This window comes from Lagopus leucura, unplaced genomic scaffold (genome assembly GCF_019238085.1).
Source record: "Lagopus leucura isolate 7727_CA_CO unplaced genomic scaffold, USGS_WTPT01 227-11_obj-0_obj, whole genome shotgun sequence".
In the NCBI taxonomy this organism is placed as follows: domain Eukaryota; kingdom Metazoa; phylum Chordata; class Aves; order Galliformes; family Phasianidae; genus Lagopus; species Lagopus leucura.
Window position 1 is genome coordinate 16,858 of NW_024965391.1, and position 16,626 is coordinate 33,483.

The 16,626-nt window shown below is 53.4% G+C and overlaps 1 protein-coding gene across 1 annotated transcript; it reads right to left on the reverse strand.

Annotated features, from left to right (window-relative positions):
• Positions 1 to 7,013: 7,013 nt before the first annotated feature.
• On the reverse strand, positions 7,014 to 16,204 carry CDC25A (cell division cycle 25A; the record flags this gene model as incomplete). Its single annotated transcript, XM_042892540.1, has 14 exons — positions 7,014 to 8,387; positions 9,613 to 9,724; positions 9,825 to 9,955; positions 10,465 to 10,563; positions 10,659 to 10,721; positions 11,044 to 11,136; positions 11,398 to 11,550; positions 12,531 to 12,605; positions 13,202 to 13,336; positions 13,944 to 14,054; positions 14,852 to 14,953; positions 15,313 to 15,349; positions 15,490 to 15,525; positions 16,150 to 16,204. Coding segments are annotated over 14 exons (1,343 nt in total), but the record flags the coding sequence as incomplete, so codon positions are not given.
• Positions 16,205 to 16,626: the final 422 nt, after the last annotated feature.

The window sequence follows — 16,626 nt, forward strand, 5'->3', positions numbered from 1 at the left end:
GGCGAGAATTCCCATTTAAATTCTTACTCATCTCCCAAAAACGAGTCTTTAAGCGTAGGGGGGGGGGAGCACCCAGCTGCTTGGAATAGAATTCCGATGGTTCGTACCACAAAAATAATGATAATCTGATGGAAAAAAAAAGTCTTGGCAGGAAGTGAAATTCAGAAGGGAAGGGAGGGGAGAGACAGAAGGCTGTAGGACATCTGAGGGCTGCAGCAGTTACAGTCAGCAAGAGGCAGAGGGACGGCCCAGGGCACTGGGCAAACATGGCCAACGTGCTTGGAAATATAGGAAGCATTTGCCAGAGGAGGATCCAGGCGACCAAACGGCCTCACTTCACAAGCTCCATTCTTTGCTGGCTCCACTTGCTGTCCTCAACTGCAAAGCAGTGTCTCTGTCCCCTTTTAAGAGGGAGAAACCCCACTGGGAAGGAAGCAGAGCTCCTCTCACCGCGCTGCTCGCCAGTTCTGCAGCTGAAGGAGGTTTGCAGTGGCTGGGAAAAGTACAGGCATGAAATGACACCAAATAAGTGATAAAGAAATACGTGATAAAGACTTCCATAAATAGAAGTCTTCAGTGCCAGCGTCAGTGAATAAACAGAGAACCTTGCAGATAGAGAGAGCCTGGGAAAAGGAACGGTAGAGGAGCTGAGCAGATTCCCAGTCAGAAGGGCAGATCAGAGAGCTGTGCTGGGATTCACTAATTCAGGAGAGGAGCTGAATCTGTTGGTGGTGGACGCAGACCTTCAGGAGCACAGCGATGGTGATACTGCCTTGAAAGTTTGAAGGGACTCAAGAAAACTTCAATTAAAAGCAACCCCAAAAGGCCATTTCACATCGGCGTGAAAGATGTGCTGCTGCTAACACAGAATCCTCCAGGCCCCGAGCAGACCCACGAGCAGCAGGCATTGGAGACACATAGCACTGACTGAACCTGAAATCTTAGATACAGAAGTAACTGGAGACCACTGCAGAGGACTGTGAGAAGCACCCATAGGTCACAAGGCACCCGAGGCGCAGGGAGTTTGCCCTCCGTGGTGACCTTCTGGCCATTGCATTCAGGGAGGAACGCCCACAGCCCCTGAAAGACACTGCTGTTGTCCTCCTGTAAGAGGAGCCTTGGCTGCGTGCAGCTCTCAGGGACTCATATTGCTGCTAAAGCACCATTTGAAGGTTTTGGCCGAATCCTGCACTGCGGGCTGCGCTTGTGGTTGGTGTAAACCCCGAATGGAAGCAGATGGAACGAGGACAGCGCTCAGATCCCACTGACAGAAACCTTCAGGGCTTCCTTTGGGCAGCAGAGAACCCTTCATTCTCAGCAGAGTGAATCTCATAGCAGAGAGCTGTGGAAGGCAGCGCTCCGTCCGCAGCCGTGTCCCACACAGCCGCCCCTCCATGCTCTGCTAATGGACAGCTTGTCTGCGTCGCTCAGAGCTGTCAGCCTCCACAGCTGCGTCCCTGGAGGTGTTGGAGGCCAGGTTGGATGGGGCCCTGGGCAGCCTGGGCTGCTGTGAAATGGGGAGGTTGGTGGCCCTGCATTGGTGGGGGGTTGGAGCTTCGTGATCCTTGAGGTCCCTTCCAACCCAGCCATTCTGTGATTCTGTTTCAGAAGTGAATGGATGAACTCCTTTCTGTCAGAGCAGACTCCATGTGTGCTGTCTCCCCCTCTTGGCCACAGAGCCTATGGAAGAGGGAGCAAGGAGCAATCCATTTGTGGCAGCTGTTTGGAAGGCGCTGTGCATGGCTTCGTGTGCCAGCAGAGCAGTGCTGGTTGCAATCAGCCCCAGCATTCCCCCACAGCTGCTGCCCAAATAAATCCATCGCTTTAGGAGACATCTGCTTTTGGGTTAAATGAATCCACCGCTGAGTATTAGCAGTATTTTTGCTGAATTTGAGCTGCTGCCCCACAGAGCTTGATGAACGGATTCCTCGGGAAACCTGAGCAGTGCAATGGCAGAGCATGCGAAGAGCCAAGCGACTTCAAATCAAAGTGCTGCATCAGCAAATGGAGGCAGGTTTGGAGCACTGCAGGAACACACAATTCCCTGGTTGAGAAGATGAGCCACAGCCGTAATGAATATTTTGCCCAGCCTGTATCTGGTTTCAAAATCTTCCCACAGTCATCCTAAATAAGCATTGGTGAGAATGTGATGTTATTAGAAAGGGGATGGAGTCAGAGCAGCTGGAGAATGAATGAATGAATGAATGTTGGTAATGGGGGGTCGTTAAAGAGGGGGGTCATTAAACAGGGGCACTCACTCAGAGGTTGCAAAAGGAGCTGAGTGCCTTCTGAGGGCAGTGCTGGGAGGGAGGGCTGTGTGCTGAGCTCCGTGGTGATGCTGCCTTGCCCAGGTGCACATGGAGCCCTCCTGGCCGGCCCTGGAGGAAGGCCTGGATCCAACAGCTGCCATCCCCATCGCTGCCGTTCCAGGAGGAAACTTGGAAGCAGAACATATAGTTGCTCCCATACTGACGGCTCTGCTGACAAAGTTGTGTACTGAATTCCCTGTGTGCTGCCACAGAGCATCGGGATTCAGCCTGGGAAAGGAAAGCCAGCGACTGCATTTGGCAGCACGATGAAAAGACGGCGATGTGAGCGTTGTTTGCAGGGCTCCTCGTGGGCTTAGATTAAATGATAGGCTGGAATGGAGCTCAGAGAGACTGCGATGAAAGAGAAGCTCCGTGTTTGTCGGGTAAACATGCCCAGTTATTAAAGAGCATTAGGATGCGATTTGTAACCCAATATTACAAACGCAGTGATTATTGTCGCGGGTTTCCCAGCAGAGCGTTGGCCAAAGGAAGGAGAGATCCTCTGTGCTCCAGCAGTCACCTACAGACGGCTCCTTGACTGGGGAGCAGAGCTGGGCCAATGCTGGAGGAGCCACTCGAGAGAAGGCAGGCTGTCATTGGGGAGCAGCCTGCTGCAAACGGAGCCGCGCAGCGGAGGCTGTGCCTCTGCCATCCATTGCTGGATGGAAGACATTTTGCTGAGCACAATCCTTGTGGTTTTAAACACTGATGTTTGTTTGACAGTTTCTGCTTTTCTGCCAGGACGGCCGAGAGGAGCTCTGTGGAACATCAAAAATTACATCCTGATGCAGTGTAGAACAGGTTGCACAAGGAAGTTGTGGATGCCCCATCCCTGCAGGCATTCGAGGCCAGGCTGGATGTGGCTCTGGGCAGCCTGGGCTGCTGGTTGGCGACCTGCAAACAGCAGGGGTTGGAGCTGGATGAGCATCGTGCTACTTTGCAACCCAGGCCATTATATGGTTCTGTGACTCTAATAGTTACAGACCATTAATTGTCAAGCATTTCCAGTTGCTCAACAAAGAAACAGCATAAAATTAGTTTTACCCATATGTGTAACAATGCTTCTGACTGCTGTTCCATCCAGCGGCTGCTGATGTGCACAAACAGTGAGGATGGACTTCATGCCTGCACCTGTTGACCCAGCAGGAGTGCACTGTGCCACGGGGCACAGCTCAGGCACTGGGACACACCTGGGGAACGTGCAGCAGCACGGGCACTGCTGTTTGTGCAAGTCCCAACTGCTGCTACCTGGATGTTGGAATGTGACACAAGAGGAAAGCACCCCAGGACATCGGTAGTGGTCAGCGAGGAAATGGCACTCTGTGTTTCCTGGCTCCCGGCAGCACTGCATGCTGAAAGTCCTCATTGCAGCTGAGCCACAAAGAGCTGAAGTGTTTTGTGCTTATGCACCTTTATCAATAGCAACAGCAATTTTAGCTGTCCTAGGATGAGGAGGAGCGGCTGCCGTGCCGACCATGCAGGGATCTCCTCATCCCTCCCAGAAGGAAAAGCTGCGCCTGAACCCCGATGGAGCCACGTGAGTGACTGCACAAAGGCTGCAGGTCAGCTTCAGCCGAAAGCAGAGCGTGAGCACAAAGAGAGGAGGATTCAGTAACGCCTGTTTTAACCTCATGCTTTTTCACAGCCTTTCTTCTCACCACCCCAGGAGCACAGGACACAGAGCAGCCCAGGTTGCTGCTGCGGGCTCCGTGCAAACACTTCACAGGGCTCTCATGATTCCATGCGGGATGAAGCGCACAAGGAGGGCAGCAGAAGGCCCGGCTCTGCATCCAGCACCTGCTCTGGAATGATGCAACATCCCTCCTTCACCTGGCCGTGCTCAGCGCAGCGCTGATTTGGAGAAGGCCTCCAAGATCCACAGGCCCACCTGCAGCCCACCCCCCCACACCCACAGCTCTGAACACCCCCAGGATGGCAACTCCCCCCCCGTACAGCTGTGCCAGCACTGACCGCTCTTTGGAGAAGCTGCTCCTGTCATCCAACCCGACCCTCCCTGGCACATCCATTCCCCATGGATGCAGTGCCAAGGATGCCCCATGGCAGTGGAGCTGTTTTCCAGGAGCTGCAGCCCCCCTCAGCAGCACACAGCTCCAAAGGATGCGTCGGCATCACAGCAGCGCCGACACGCGACAGCCGCTCGCTGTTTGAAGCTCAGCCGCAACGCAGGAGCAACAATGGTGGCTTTGTGTGCTGCTGGGGATGCCTTGCTCCCCAGGGCTGTTGGTGTGGGCAGCGGTGGTCTCCAAGGCCACAGCCACGTTTGCTTTGTGAGCAGCTGCCACGTTGAGGACAAAGCCCCCCTCGGGCTGTCCCCATCCCACGCTGCAGTCGCACCAGGGCTGCTGGTGCTGCAGCTGGGGCTGGCACGTGAGCAGCCCCACAGCCAACTGCGTGGCCACTGTCCCGCTGGTTCCCAATGGGAGGAGAAGGGAAGGGCTGCAGCATCCCTCCCTGCTGCTGTCCCCATGGGCCAGAGGTGAGCTGGGCACATTGCTGTGCCCCCAGTGCTTCACACAAACGTCCCCTGCACTCATCCTGGGGCGATGATGGCTCGATACCAGTCCTGCTCACCCATTTCCCAAAATAATGCCACAGCATGGGACAAGTTGTCCATGGGCCGAGGATGGTCGTGGAAGCAAAGCCACAAGGAATGAGGACACTGGGCCAGCAGAGAGGGACAGCCACCACACAGCTGTGCCTGCTGCGCTGCTTCCCGTGAAGCCATCACTGCTTTGGAAGGGGGAAGCTCAGAATGTGGAACAGCGTGAATCTTCAAGCATGGTTGCCTTCTTCAGGAGGAGCTGGATCTCAAGGCACAATGTCTCCATGCTGGCAGGACTGATGGCTCTGGGCTGGGGCAGAAGCTCATTAGAGAGAGCCATGTTGGAGATGGGCAGCAGCGTGCGATGCCACAGGGCTGCGGCGCAGCTCCCACTCAGCCCAGGTTAATGCTGGTGCTGCCCTCCAAGCCCTGCTCGGTTCTTGCCCACACTTCCCAGCTGGGCGCTGCTAATAGGGACCAGTCAGGCTGGCACTGTTCCCTGCCCCACAGCAGCCGTGCTGTGTGGGTCAGAGTTGGGGTCAGGCTGTCACTCCTGATGCGACAAAGCCCAAAGTTTTGGGGATTTCCTGCACTGATGGAAAGAGAAAGAACTTGGCAGCGTTCCTCCTGGCCTCCTTCCACTTTCTTCTTTTGAAGTGAGTCTCCTTTTTATGGCTCCTTGCTTAAGCCTTAAGCCCGAGCAAACATCGCCAGAGTTCATCCAACAGAAACAAAGGGGGATGTCTTCTTGTGGCTGCAGAGCTGCAAAGCTGCCCACAGGCAGCACGCCCTGCCTGCAGCCCAAACAACGCCGTCCCAAAAGCAGAACACGGGACCAGGAGTGAGCAGACCCACAGCAGTGCTGCATCACAGCCCAGCTGCTGCCCAACTGCAGCACAGAGGAAACACAGAGGGGAGGTTTGCCAGGGTGCCTGCAGCTGCCGCCCCTTTGCAGCCCCTGTTTCCCCAAGCCGCAGACACTGCAAAATGCAGGAGAGCTTCCCATGGGCCACAAAGGCACAGCAATGGGAAAGCGAGTGCTCAGCTTCGTGGCAAAAGCTACTGAAGCCATAAGCTGCTTTCAGCATCACTTTTAAGGATGACAGATGGAGGCAAGAAAAAACAAAAACAAGCAAACCCATCCTGCTCTCCGCTTCAGCCCCCAGAGGATTGGAAGTCACTGCTGCTTTTTAAGCAGGTTTTACAGCCCCATTGTGGGCCACCTGCTCTGCAGCCCTGCGTGCTCTGCCCTTAACTCAGCCCCTCATAACGGCGCTCTCAGGCACTCCCTGGGGACAGGGAGCAGCACAGAGCAGGTCTGCATCCAGCAGGGAGCTCCAACCCCACTGCAATGGGAGCACAGCTCTGAAACAGAGGGCTCTGCTCCTTGTGCCTGCAGAGCTGCAGCTCCAGGCCAGCCCAGGAGCAGAGAAGCAGAGGAAGAAATCGATGGCAGCACGGCAGCTGCAGCCCTTCTGCCACGGAAAGAGGCAGACAGAGGTCAGAGTTTAAGGACTTTATTCTCTGCACCAGCAGACGTCTATTACAGCTGCAGGCTGACATCACAGAGCCCAGCCGGACACACAGCTTTCTCCTCCACAGCCCAGGACTCCCAGGACACACAGCACAGGGGGACAAAGGCAGGAGCACGCTTCTATCTGGGCAGGATAAGAGGAGCAACACCGCCCCACAGCGAGCTCCTGCATGGCAGGGAGCTGGGCAGGAGCTGAGGCAGAGAGGCTCACACCAAGCGTGACTGCAGGCACGATAAAAGCAGAACGCCTTTAGCCCATAGAACAGGCAAGAAGTGATGCCAGAGAAGAGCAGCGCCCCTCAAACACAGCTGCCAGCTGCTGCTTGTTCTTTTTGCACAATCAAGGCTCACAGAGGGCTGGTTGGGTTGCAGCTATGACAGCTGTAACGTTGGACCCGTGTTCCTCAGCACACAGCAGCCCCACAGAACTGGCTGCTGCCCTACAACCCAGCTGATGCTGCTGCCTTCTCAAACCCAAGCTGGTGTTGTTCTTGTTTTAAAATGAGAAGTTTGAGTTCAAATCCGTCCTCCCTGTTCTGCAAGGTGTGAACAGCAGCTTAAAAAACATTAAAAAAGAAAAACAAAACACAAGAAAAAGTCAGAATTCCACCTAAGGCACCATTTTTTTTTTGTTTGTTTTTGCAGAAGGGCACAGGAAAGGGGCTCCCACAGAGCAGGCTGAGCTGTGAGGTGTCTGCAATGGGAGCAGCACAGCTGCCAGGCCACGCTCCTGCAGCACCACGTGGGCATGGAGGAAGAGCTCCGTGCAGCACAGCAGAGCCATAGCAAAGCAGCAGCTCTGCCCTGCTGTCACTGAGGTTGTGACACAAGCAGCAGCAGCAGCAGCAGCACAGCTTTAGCACCGGCCCTGCTGCTCTGTGGAACTGTGAGTCCTGTTCCAGGGGGGTGATGGAGCGCCCTGCTACAGGCAGTGCTGGCTGCAGAACTCCTCTTCCCTCCAGAAGGATTCCCATTTCCCAGCAGGAGAGGCTTTGCTGCTTGAGAGGTGGCTGAAGGCAAATACAGAGCAGCAGGAGCGGCTGCAGAGCAGCCAGAGGCACGCTGATGGATCCATGTGCTCCCTTCACAAGTCTCACAACAAAATGCCCAGCGGCCACAGGAACACAGCATGGGCTCCCAGCCCTCCTGAGCCACCCCGCACCATCCCATCATCATCACACATCATCAGAACCCACTTCAGGTCCCAGAAACTGCCCACTCTGAAGCACCACCCTCCTCAGAACAGCAGCTACATTCAAGTCATTAGGAAATAAAGCAATTCAGTAAATGAGAACACGATAGAGACACAAAACACACCATTTCCCTCAGGGTTTTGTCTGGAGGGCTCCTACAGCACCACGTGGGAGCCCCAGCTGTAAAGGACCATTTCCTCACCTCACCAAAACCCAATCAAAGCCTCGAGAAAGAATGAACCCCACCCCTGCCCCCCACAGCAGAACCAAGCCTCCAGCACAACCCAGATGATTCAACTGCAGCACCATTAAGCTTGGTCGGACTGTATTTAAATTAAAACAAGGCATTTAAAAAGCTACCAGCACTAAAAGACCCTCACTGCTCGCCCCAGCCGTGCCCCACGCACGGCACCGCAGCCTCCTCCACCAGCTGGGGGATGTGGTGATGTGCAAAGTCGTTCCCACGGAGCAGCACGCAGCCCCAAAGCCAGCTCCAGCCAGCTCCCAGGTCGCTCAGTTCCAGCGGTGACCGCAGCATTCCCAGCAGGACAAGAGATGAGAGCAAACACCAGATAACCACCAGCAAGGAGCAGGCTGCAGCCTTCCCCCCTGCCACGGGGTGCAGTCTTTGTTCACTTTTTTGGCCCTCAGAGTTTCTTCAGGCGACTGTACAGCTCCCGTTTGCTCCTCTCGCCGGCCCAGGTTCGGCTCTTGGTGCGGAATCTTTTCAAGTCTTCTTTAAAGTCCTCGTGGTGCATGGGGCGGTAGCTCTGGGGCTCACAGAAGCTCTGGGGGAAGAAATGCGTTCGTTTCTGGTCTCATTTGACTGCATCACAGGCTCTGAGCACAGCCAGCAGAGCTGCTGACACCACTGCCACCAGAACAAACCACACAGGAGCCCCACATCAGATACTGATGAGCAAGGCCCAGTGATCTTCAGATTACAGCTACTTCTGAAGCGAGGGTTACCAAAGAAAGCACTTTTGGCCCTGCAGACACCTCAAGCCTTTTGGCAGACTTCAATATACAGCACAAGCAAGCAAAGTATATTCAGCATTCACCCTGAAGTCATGCAGATCTGGAACACTTGCTTCTCTGGCTCAGCCAGCTCCCATCTCACAGAGCAGCACATGGAACACCGCCATCAGCTGTTCCATGCTGCCACCTCGAGGCCCTCCAGCCCAGAGCCAGAACAATCCTGAGGCACCCACAGCCACACAGGGCCAAAACACAGCAGCATCCACCACTGTGAACAGCAGCAACCCAAGTGCTGGGATATCACACATGGGGAGCAGCACACAGCACTGCCCTGCCCCACAAACAGGAGCACAGGGAGGATGAGCATCTCACATCTGCCTGGAACTGCAGCAGTTCTCCAAGCAGAGAATCTGAGAGATGGTCCAAAGTGTGAGGCCCTGGGAGGGACTGAAGTGAGAGGCAGGCCATGGTTCACAGCATCAGACAGGGAGAAATGGCATACAGTGACTGAAGTGCTGCAGAAGCAGAACGAGGAGCACCATGATGGGAAGAGACACTGGCACCTATTGGTCTCCTCCATGGAAGGACAGGTTGGAAACTCAGAGCTCAAGTTTTCTAATTTTGCTTTTTAGTACAGCACAAGGCTTGAGGTTTCCATGTGTCATGCAGCAATTACTGCCAGGTCTCTCCACCTAGCCTGCAAAGTCTGGGGGAAGAGTCTTAAACACTTTCTCTGTGTAATATTTTGAACTCCTAGTTGCTACAGAAAGACAAAACAGTTTCATATATTACTCTAGGAACAAAGGAAAAGCCTCCTGGCCACGGCAGCAAGGCAGTTCTGAGGTACGGAATTGGCTTAGAGAAATGAAGGCACTATTGCTGCCAAGTTCTGACTGCTCTCAGTGCAGGGCTGTGCTGTGAAACAGCAGAAAGAAAAATACCCCAGGAAAGACACTCTCTGCTCCACAGAAAGTCTGATTTGAGGTTCAGGTATTTTGAGAGCAGAAACGTGGAGCTTCAGGGGGCATCACTTACCCGGCACCGCAGGAAGAAGTCCCTGTACCCCCCCTTGAGGACGTAGAGCTCTGGGTAATGTAGGTTGGGGTACTCATTGCCCAGCCTGTCCCGCTCCCTCACAAAGCGGCACCTGCAGAGGAGACCCCGTGTTAAAGATGGCATTAAGCAGCAGGGGGGAGCAGTGCCTCCCCTGCCCTCCACAGCTCACGTGGGGTTTGTGGGTAACTCACATGCGGGGCCCCCGCTCCGAGGAGAACTCGCAGTGGAAGACGACGATCACCCGTTTGTTCTTGGAGGGAGGGATTGGGTTCTTAAGCAGGAAATCTTCCACATCCTCCTCCATGTGGAGGTTTACAGCACCCTGTGAAGGCAGCAGGTAAGCAATGGGCGCCATCCCACTCGTGCCAACCCTCTCCTGATACTGGGGACAAAGCTTCAAAGCAAAGCAGACGCCGCACACAGCGCAGTGCCGCACCGCCTCCCATCCCAGAGGGCCCCACCAGCAGCTGGAGGCGGCCTGCTGGATCTCACTCATTGTACTGCAGAGGGGCAGCAAGCTTAAAGAGCAACAAGCTTTAACAACACCCCCACAGCCACTCATTCTATAGCAAAAGACCATGGGTTCAGTGAAGCATCGTACTCCTACCAGCACCTCAGAGGTGAGGATGCTGGGCACTGCAGGTGATGCACCCTGCCCTGGAGCTGCCCGCTCACTTGTCTCCTCCTCTGCAGGAGAAGGGAAGCAGTTCCCCAACCCCTTACAGAGCACAAAGCAGGTGTGTGTGCAGACCAAACAGCACAAAGGCACACCGAGAGCCCAGGGCTGCCGTTCCATGCGCTCTGCCTTGCTCTCCCACTACCACAGCACACCTTGATGTGTCCTCCTTCGTACTCGTACGGATAGCGGCAGTCAATGATCACGCACTGCTTAATGAAGCTTGCAAACTTCCCAGTCAGGACAGACACAATCTGAAAAGAAAAAAGAAAAAAAAGCACTTTAATTGTTTTGAGGGCTTTTTTAATTATTGAAGTAAAGAATGCCTCGCTGTCCCCAGAGCACGTACCATTTCTGAGTCAATGTACTTTAAATCTTGATGCTTCCCATCGACAGTGTGGAACAAATAACCCTAGAAAACAGACAGCATTCAGCAGAGAACATTCCAGCCGTGAGCCACACACTCAGCACCCAGCAGTCAGCTTCAGAACACACTGCACTGACAAGGATTTCTCGAGCTAAGCGTAACATTCAAAAGTCCACAACCCCAGGGTTCAGGGCACAGCTTTTCTTTGGCTCCTGCACTGAAGGTCTTGCAGAAATCACTTCAGGACTGACCTAAGAGAGCACCATTCCCATTGGCAGCCCCCAGGGACTGGGGACGCACTGCAAAGAAGGGAAGAGCTTTACTTCACCTCTCTAAAAGAGACCATTAAACCAAAGCACGTGATTACCTTTGAGAAGTCACCAATAAGGTCCCTCTGGTCACTGGCCAAAATGCTCTCAATTTCTGCTGCAGAGGATTGCGTCTTTACTATTTTTGTGTTCTAGAAGAAGAGAGGTCAGAGATGAATGCCAAACACTGATGGTATGAGACTCCTTCCCCATAGGGTAAGAGAAGAGGCAGCATTTACTGACAGCCTGACACACAGCTTCCCCTAAGGATCAGTAAGGGTTCAGAGCACACAGCCCCTGCACCACCTCCGTCAGCCCCACACCACACTGTCAGAGCAGCAGCTCCCCCAGTAAGCTCAGCCCCAGTGACCTTCACAAACGAGACCCCTGCACCACAACACCGAGCCACCAACCGCTGAGTCTTCAGACTGTGCTCCAGGCAGGCTTTTCCTCTTCTTGCTTTTCCCTGGAGAACTCTCCTCCTGGGACCTCTCCATTCTTTTCTGGGTGGTTCTGCCCACACCGCTGGGCAGAGACGAAGAGCCAAAGAGGCGGCATCGCCTGGCCTGGGGGAGAGACAGAGAAGATGTCCAGCGAAAACCAAGACAAGAAACTAAGCAGGCCTCAGACTCCCAGACTACCCAGCCTAGCATCAAATGCTGGCAGCCCTGCCTACAGCAGAGGGGTGGAAGCTTGATGATCGTTAGGGTCCCTCCCACCTCAAGTCATTCCATGATATGATGATATGGTGTTAGCAGGACGAGGTTTGGAGCTGAGGGAGGGCAGCTGGAGGTTGGATGTGAGGGGAAGTTGTGTGCTGTGAGAGCGGTGAGGGGCTGGAACAGCTGCCCAGAGAGGCTGTGATGCCCCGTCCATCCGTGGAGGTGTTGGAGGCCAGGTTGGATGGGGCCCTGGGCAGCCTGGGCTGCTGTGAAATGGGGAGGTTGGTGGCCCTGCATTGGTGGGGGGTTGGAGCTTTGTGATCCTTAAGCTCCTTTCCAACCCAACCATTCTATATGATACGACTGCAGTAAAGTTTGGCTCATCTAAGGTGCTGTCACAGCACAACAACAGCAGGATGTGCTCAGATCACCTACACTGGGGGCTTACATTCCCACTAACACTTGTTTCTGGCTGTGAGGACAGATGAGCTCAGAGCACAATGCTATGTGCTGGCAGAATGCTTTGTATCAACCAGCAGACCATCCAGCAGCAGATTCTGAGCCTGCTGTCGGAGCCTGCATCACCCTCACAGTCTATTACCTGAAGTCTGGGCTACAGGCATTCCAGGTAAGGCAGTGAGAGCTGTATTCAAGATACGCCAGTATCTGATAAGGGAAGTCAAGCTCTCTTCCCATTTCTAAGTGTTTGTGTAAAAAGCAAGTTCCTGTGGATGCTCACCACTGAGAGCACTGCCCTACACTGACACAGCCTCCCAGGCAGCAAGCTTAACAGGAACACAGTCCTGCAGGGGTCTCACACTGCCCTGTTTTGTGGCTGAGGTACAGGATCAGAGCACCACGAGCTCTGTGAGCACAGCACTCACCCGGCTGTCCGGCCTCCTGCTGACCAGCGGCGCGGTCCAGAGGCTCGCCACGTCAGATGGCATCTCCTCATCGTTCTGAGAAACAAAGACAGTTTGCTCTCATCTGCCTCTCTGCCGACAGATGCTGTAAATACCTGAAGCTCCTGTAAGCTTGGGCAAACTTTACAGCTGAATTCAGGTGCCTGAGCAGTTTTAAGAACTCCGCTACCAGGGCTGTTATTTCACTGGGCGATGAGCTGAGCCACATTGGAAAGGATAAGTTAAATCAATTCGTTCACTGATAAAACGACGCCCTTCCAAAGCCTTAAGCACATCAAGTTCAGTAGGAACTGGACTTCTGAAAGCAAATATCACTTTCAGCTCCCTCAGAGAGTTTCTAAAGAAAACACCAACTCTTCCAGTCGTCCTCCACAGCTTCACAACTCAGCAGGAACTGCAGCAATACCTCTCTGCCTGCTGTTCACACACCAAGCAAACCCCATCATCTGCACGAGGGATCAGCACAGAACAGACGCTACAACGGAAGAGTTGAGAAACACCCCTGAGTCTCTCAGGAACCCCTCGTGCCTGCCTACCTGCAGTGTGAATTACCACCAGAACGTGCGTGTACTGCGGGCTCCATGTTACACAGAGCTGATTTTAGAAGAGCATCACATTTCTTTGGTACCTACTTTCAGATCTTGCTCGTCTAAGAGCTCCAGGAATCCGTCGTCATCTTCGCTTTCAGAGCAAGTCAGAGAAGGCTGCTGCAGGAAAGCTGGCCTGTAGTTTTCCAGTTCACCCGTGGGCATTTCTTGACTGGGAAACTGAGAACAAAACATTTAGTTTTAACAACATTCCTCTTCTTTACAGCAGGATGCTGCAGATGGAAACAGTGCCATCTCACTGTGGTGATTAAGATGTGGCTAATCCAGCACCTCGAATGCACTGACCTGAGCAAACCCCAAACCAAGCCCCCATACTTTATTTGGTCCATCAGCCTGGTCAATCAATAGGGCCCCTATCTGGAAACACTGGATAGTAAAGGGATGAAGGAGAGGAACAGATGATGGCAGAGGAACAGGAATTAATACCAACTCTGTCAGGAGCACCGAGATGAAGCACTACCAGATTCAACAAGCACAGCCAGGACTCGGCCCCAGGCTCTGTTTCTGTGCAAGGATCCAACAGCATCTACTCTGCACTGCTATCCACTCACTGGATGCTCTGTGCCACAGCCACAGCTCAGCACTGCCCAGTGTCTCAGCCAAACAAAACAGATTTTCACATCTGACAGACATAAGCTTTCCTTTTGGGCACACGAATAGTGATGATATTAACAGCACTGTCCCAGAACACAGCCACGACATGGTTTTTCCTCCTGCCAGCAGGTAGCAGAGGATAGAATGACTACCAAGACCACTGAGGTCTTACCTCCTCAGCCAGGGCTGAGTTCTGCCTTTGGCCAAGAACACTCCTCCCATCGTGGATGTGCGCAGAACTCCGAGAAGCTGGCTTGGCTGGCTTCTTAAACTCAAATGACTCCTGAATTGAAGAGAGAAAAGCGATCAGTTTACCAAAATAATGAGCTGTGCACACTGCCAGGACCTTTGTACCTCCTTTCTCCCCATTTAAGCTACCTGACGTTTTGAATTCAAGTTCCCCGCTGCCAAACAGCAACAGTCTGAGTGCGTTGTAACATCTTTGCTTTGAAAACATTCAGTGATTCACCTGATACAACCAAGTTCTCACCCCATTACCTGCAGGCTCAAGGCATTTTGGTTTTCTTCTGTTCTCTGCTGAAGAAGCCATGGTAAGGCAGCTACAGCTGCAGCCTGCTGAGCAGAACATCGCCTGCTGCTGGGTGATGGCGCTGGGCCTGTCAGCAGCCTGCACACAGCACTGCCAGCAGCAAGGCCTCCCAAAGCACAAAGATCACGGCCCAGCCGTGCTGCTGAGGAACCAGGGCTCCCCACATCGGGGCTGAAAGAAAGTATGGAGATCTGGGCAGCCTCCTGGAGGCACCATCACCCAGACAGCGTTATGGAAGCTTTTTGCCTTGCCGCAGACCAAGAGGAGCCAGGTGCTCCAGCAAGGAGGAAGAAGCTGTACAATTAAAGCCTCCCTCCTTGCTATTAACCTATTATCAGCTTGCAGTCACCGCAATCAGCGCCGTCCACTTTGCTGCAGCTTTCTCTAAGCTGAGCTGCACAAAGCTCTGTGACGCCCTGCAGCCTGGCAGCAGCTCCCAAACCTCTCCCACCACGTCTGCCCACGAGGAGAGCCGATTCCTCAGCGCCGCCTCTCACAGCACACCACCTCCAGAGACATGCAGTACTCACATTCTCCTTATTCTCATTCTGTTCTAGGAGCTGAAAAGCATTACAATCCGTGGAATCCGAATGGCTTCTCTTCAGAGCAGGACTGGAGCCCAGGAGTCTTTGCTGTACAGTGCAGACAAGTGTTAGTTAAGCATCACACAGTGCAGCCTCTGCATAAGTACATCTTAAGCACAGGAGGGGCATTAGTGACACTGTGAGCTCCTCCTTTGCAAGTGAGTGCAGGCTGTGTGCAGGGGTTTCAGCTGCACTACAAACAGACAAAGCTACACAGGAGAAATCCTGCAGCCAACACACAAACTACATTTCAAGTTCATTAAGCCCCAGCTTTCAGTTTTCAATCAATACCATAACAGCTGCTCTAGAAGAGCGTAAATGAGCAAGATGTGGGAGGTTCCCAACTACAAACAGTCAGCACAGTAAGCCCTTTAACACTCCTGCAGGGTCAGCACTACCTCACTCACCGGCAGTGAATGTATTCTTCTGAGAGGCAGTCGAAGGCTGCAATGAGAAAGAACACATTTATTTCCAACATTTCCTTTTGTAAGACAGTAACGAGAGCAACGCTCCCTTTTTGCAGGGCTATAAGGCTGGAGGCAAACCCACAGCAGTGACTAGAAGTCAGACAGGAGAATACTTACTTCAGCCTGCTAGATGCAAGAATTGCCTTCTCAAATCTGAAAGAGAAATGCCCCACAGTTAACAACAAAGGACAGCACGCTCAAAAATCAACCTTGTTTTAAGCCACAGAGCAAACAGAAGCCAGATGCTTCCTGATAACACTGTCCATCTCAAAAGGTATTTATGGCCAGCTTATCCCACCCTGGTTCTCAAAGCTCTTGCTGGAATCCCACTCTCCCTCCTTTCCTCAAAGGACTTCCAGCATTGATTAGACACGAAGCCGGTGCCAAGAGAAAAGCTGGGGAAATTGAGGACCAAAGGCATCTGCCCCCCACCCCCAGGATGGAAGATTAGGAAACGTGTTCATTTAAAGCTGATCAAGAGACAAATTGCATGCTAAAAGCAACTGCACAGAATCAGGACACAGGCAGGCAGAAGCTCCCAGTTAAGGACCCAGAGCAAACTGCAGCTTCCACTGCAGGCTGCCTCAGCTCACTGAGCTGCGAGCTCTGGGGCAGACAGCACAGCAAGGCAGCCTGCACTTGCAGAGCTGGGAGCACAGCCTTCCAGAAGGTAAAATAAGAGCAAAGGAGAAGCCACGTCAAGCCTCTCATCAGCCCACGTTTGTTAACAGCACAACGTGAAGCTGCTGAGCTCAAGCTGAGCAGCTGCTTACGTACGTTTCCTCTCTGATGTCGCTGGGGGTCGGAGTGCCAGGAGAGTCCAAGGCACAACCTGCAGAACAGACAGCAATTCATGGTGAGTCCCGGCTCGGCCCACAGGAACACAAAGTGTTGGGCATGGCTGTAAGGCTCCTCCAAAGGTGCTGAGCTCAGACTGAAACTGGCACAGAAAACTGTCCTCTGCACCCAGCAGCACACTGAAATAAAGGCAAGCACTCCATGCACAGCACAAGCACAACATCACCACCACGCAGCAGCTTCTAATCACTGCCAGATACAGCCTCTGTGATCTGAGCCCACAGCCACACAGAACTGACCTGAGTAACACGACGGGCACCCAGCACAGCACCTTAATCCTAAGTATTCTGTAACACTTGTGATTTGCTAAGGAGATGGGAAGAGGAGAAGAGAGCCAAGCAGCAGAGATGCAGCCAGTTCAGCTCCTTATCTGCCTGCAGCCTGCCAACTGCACTT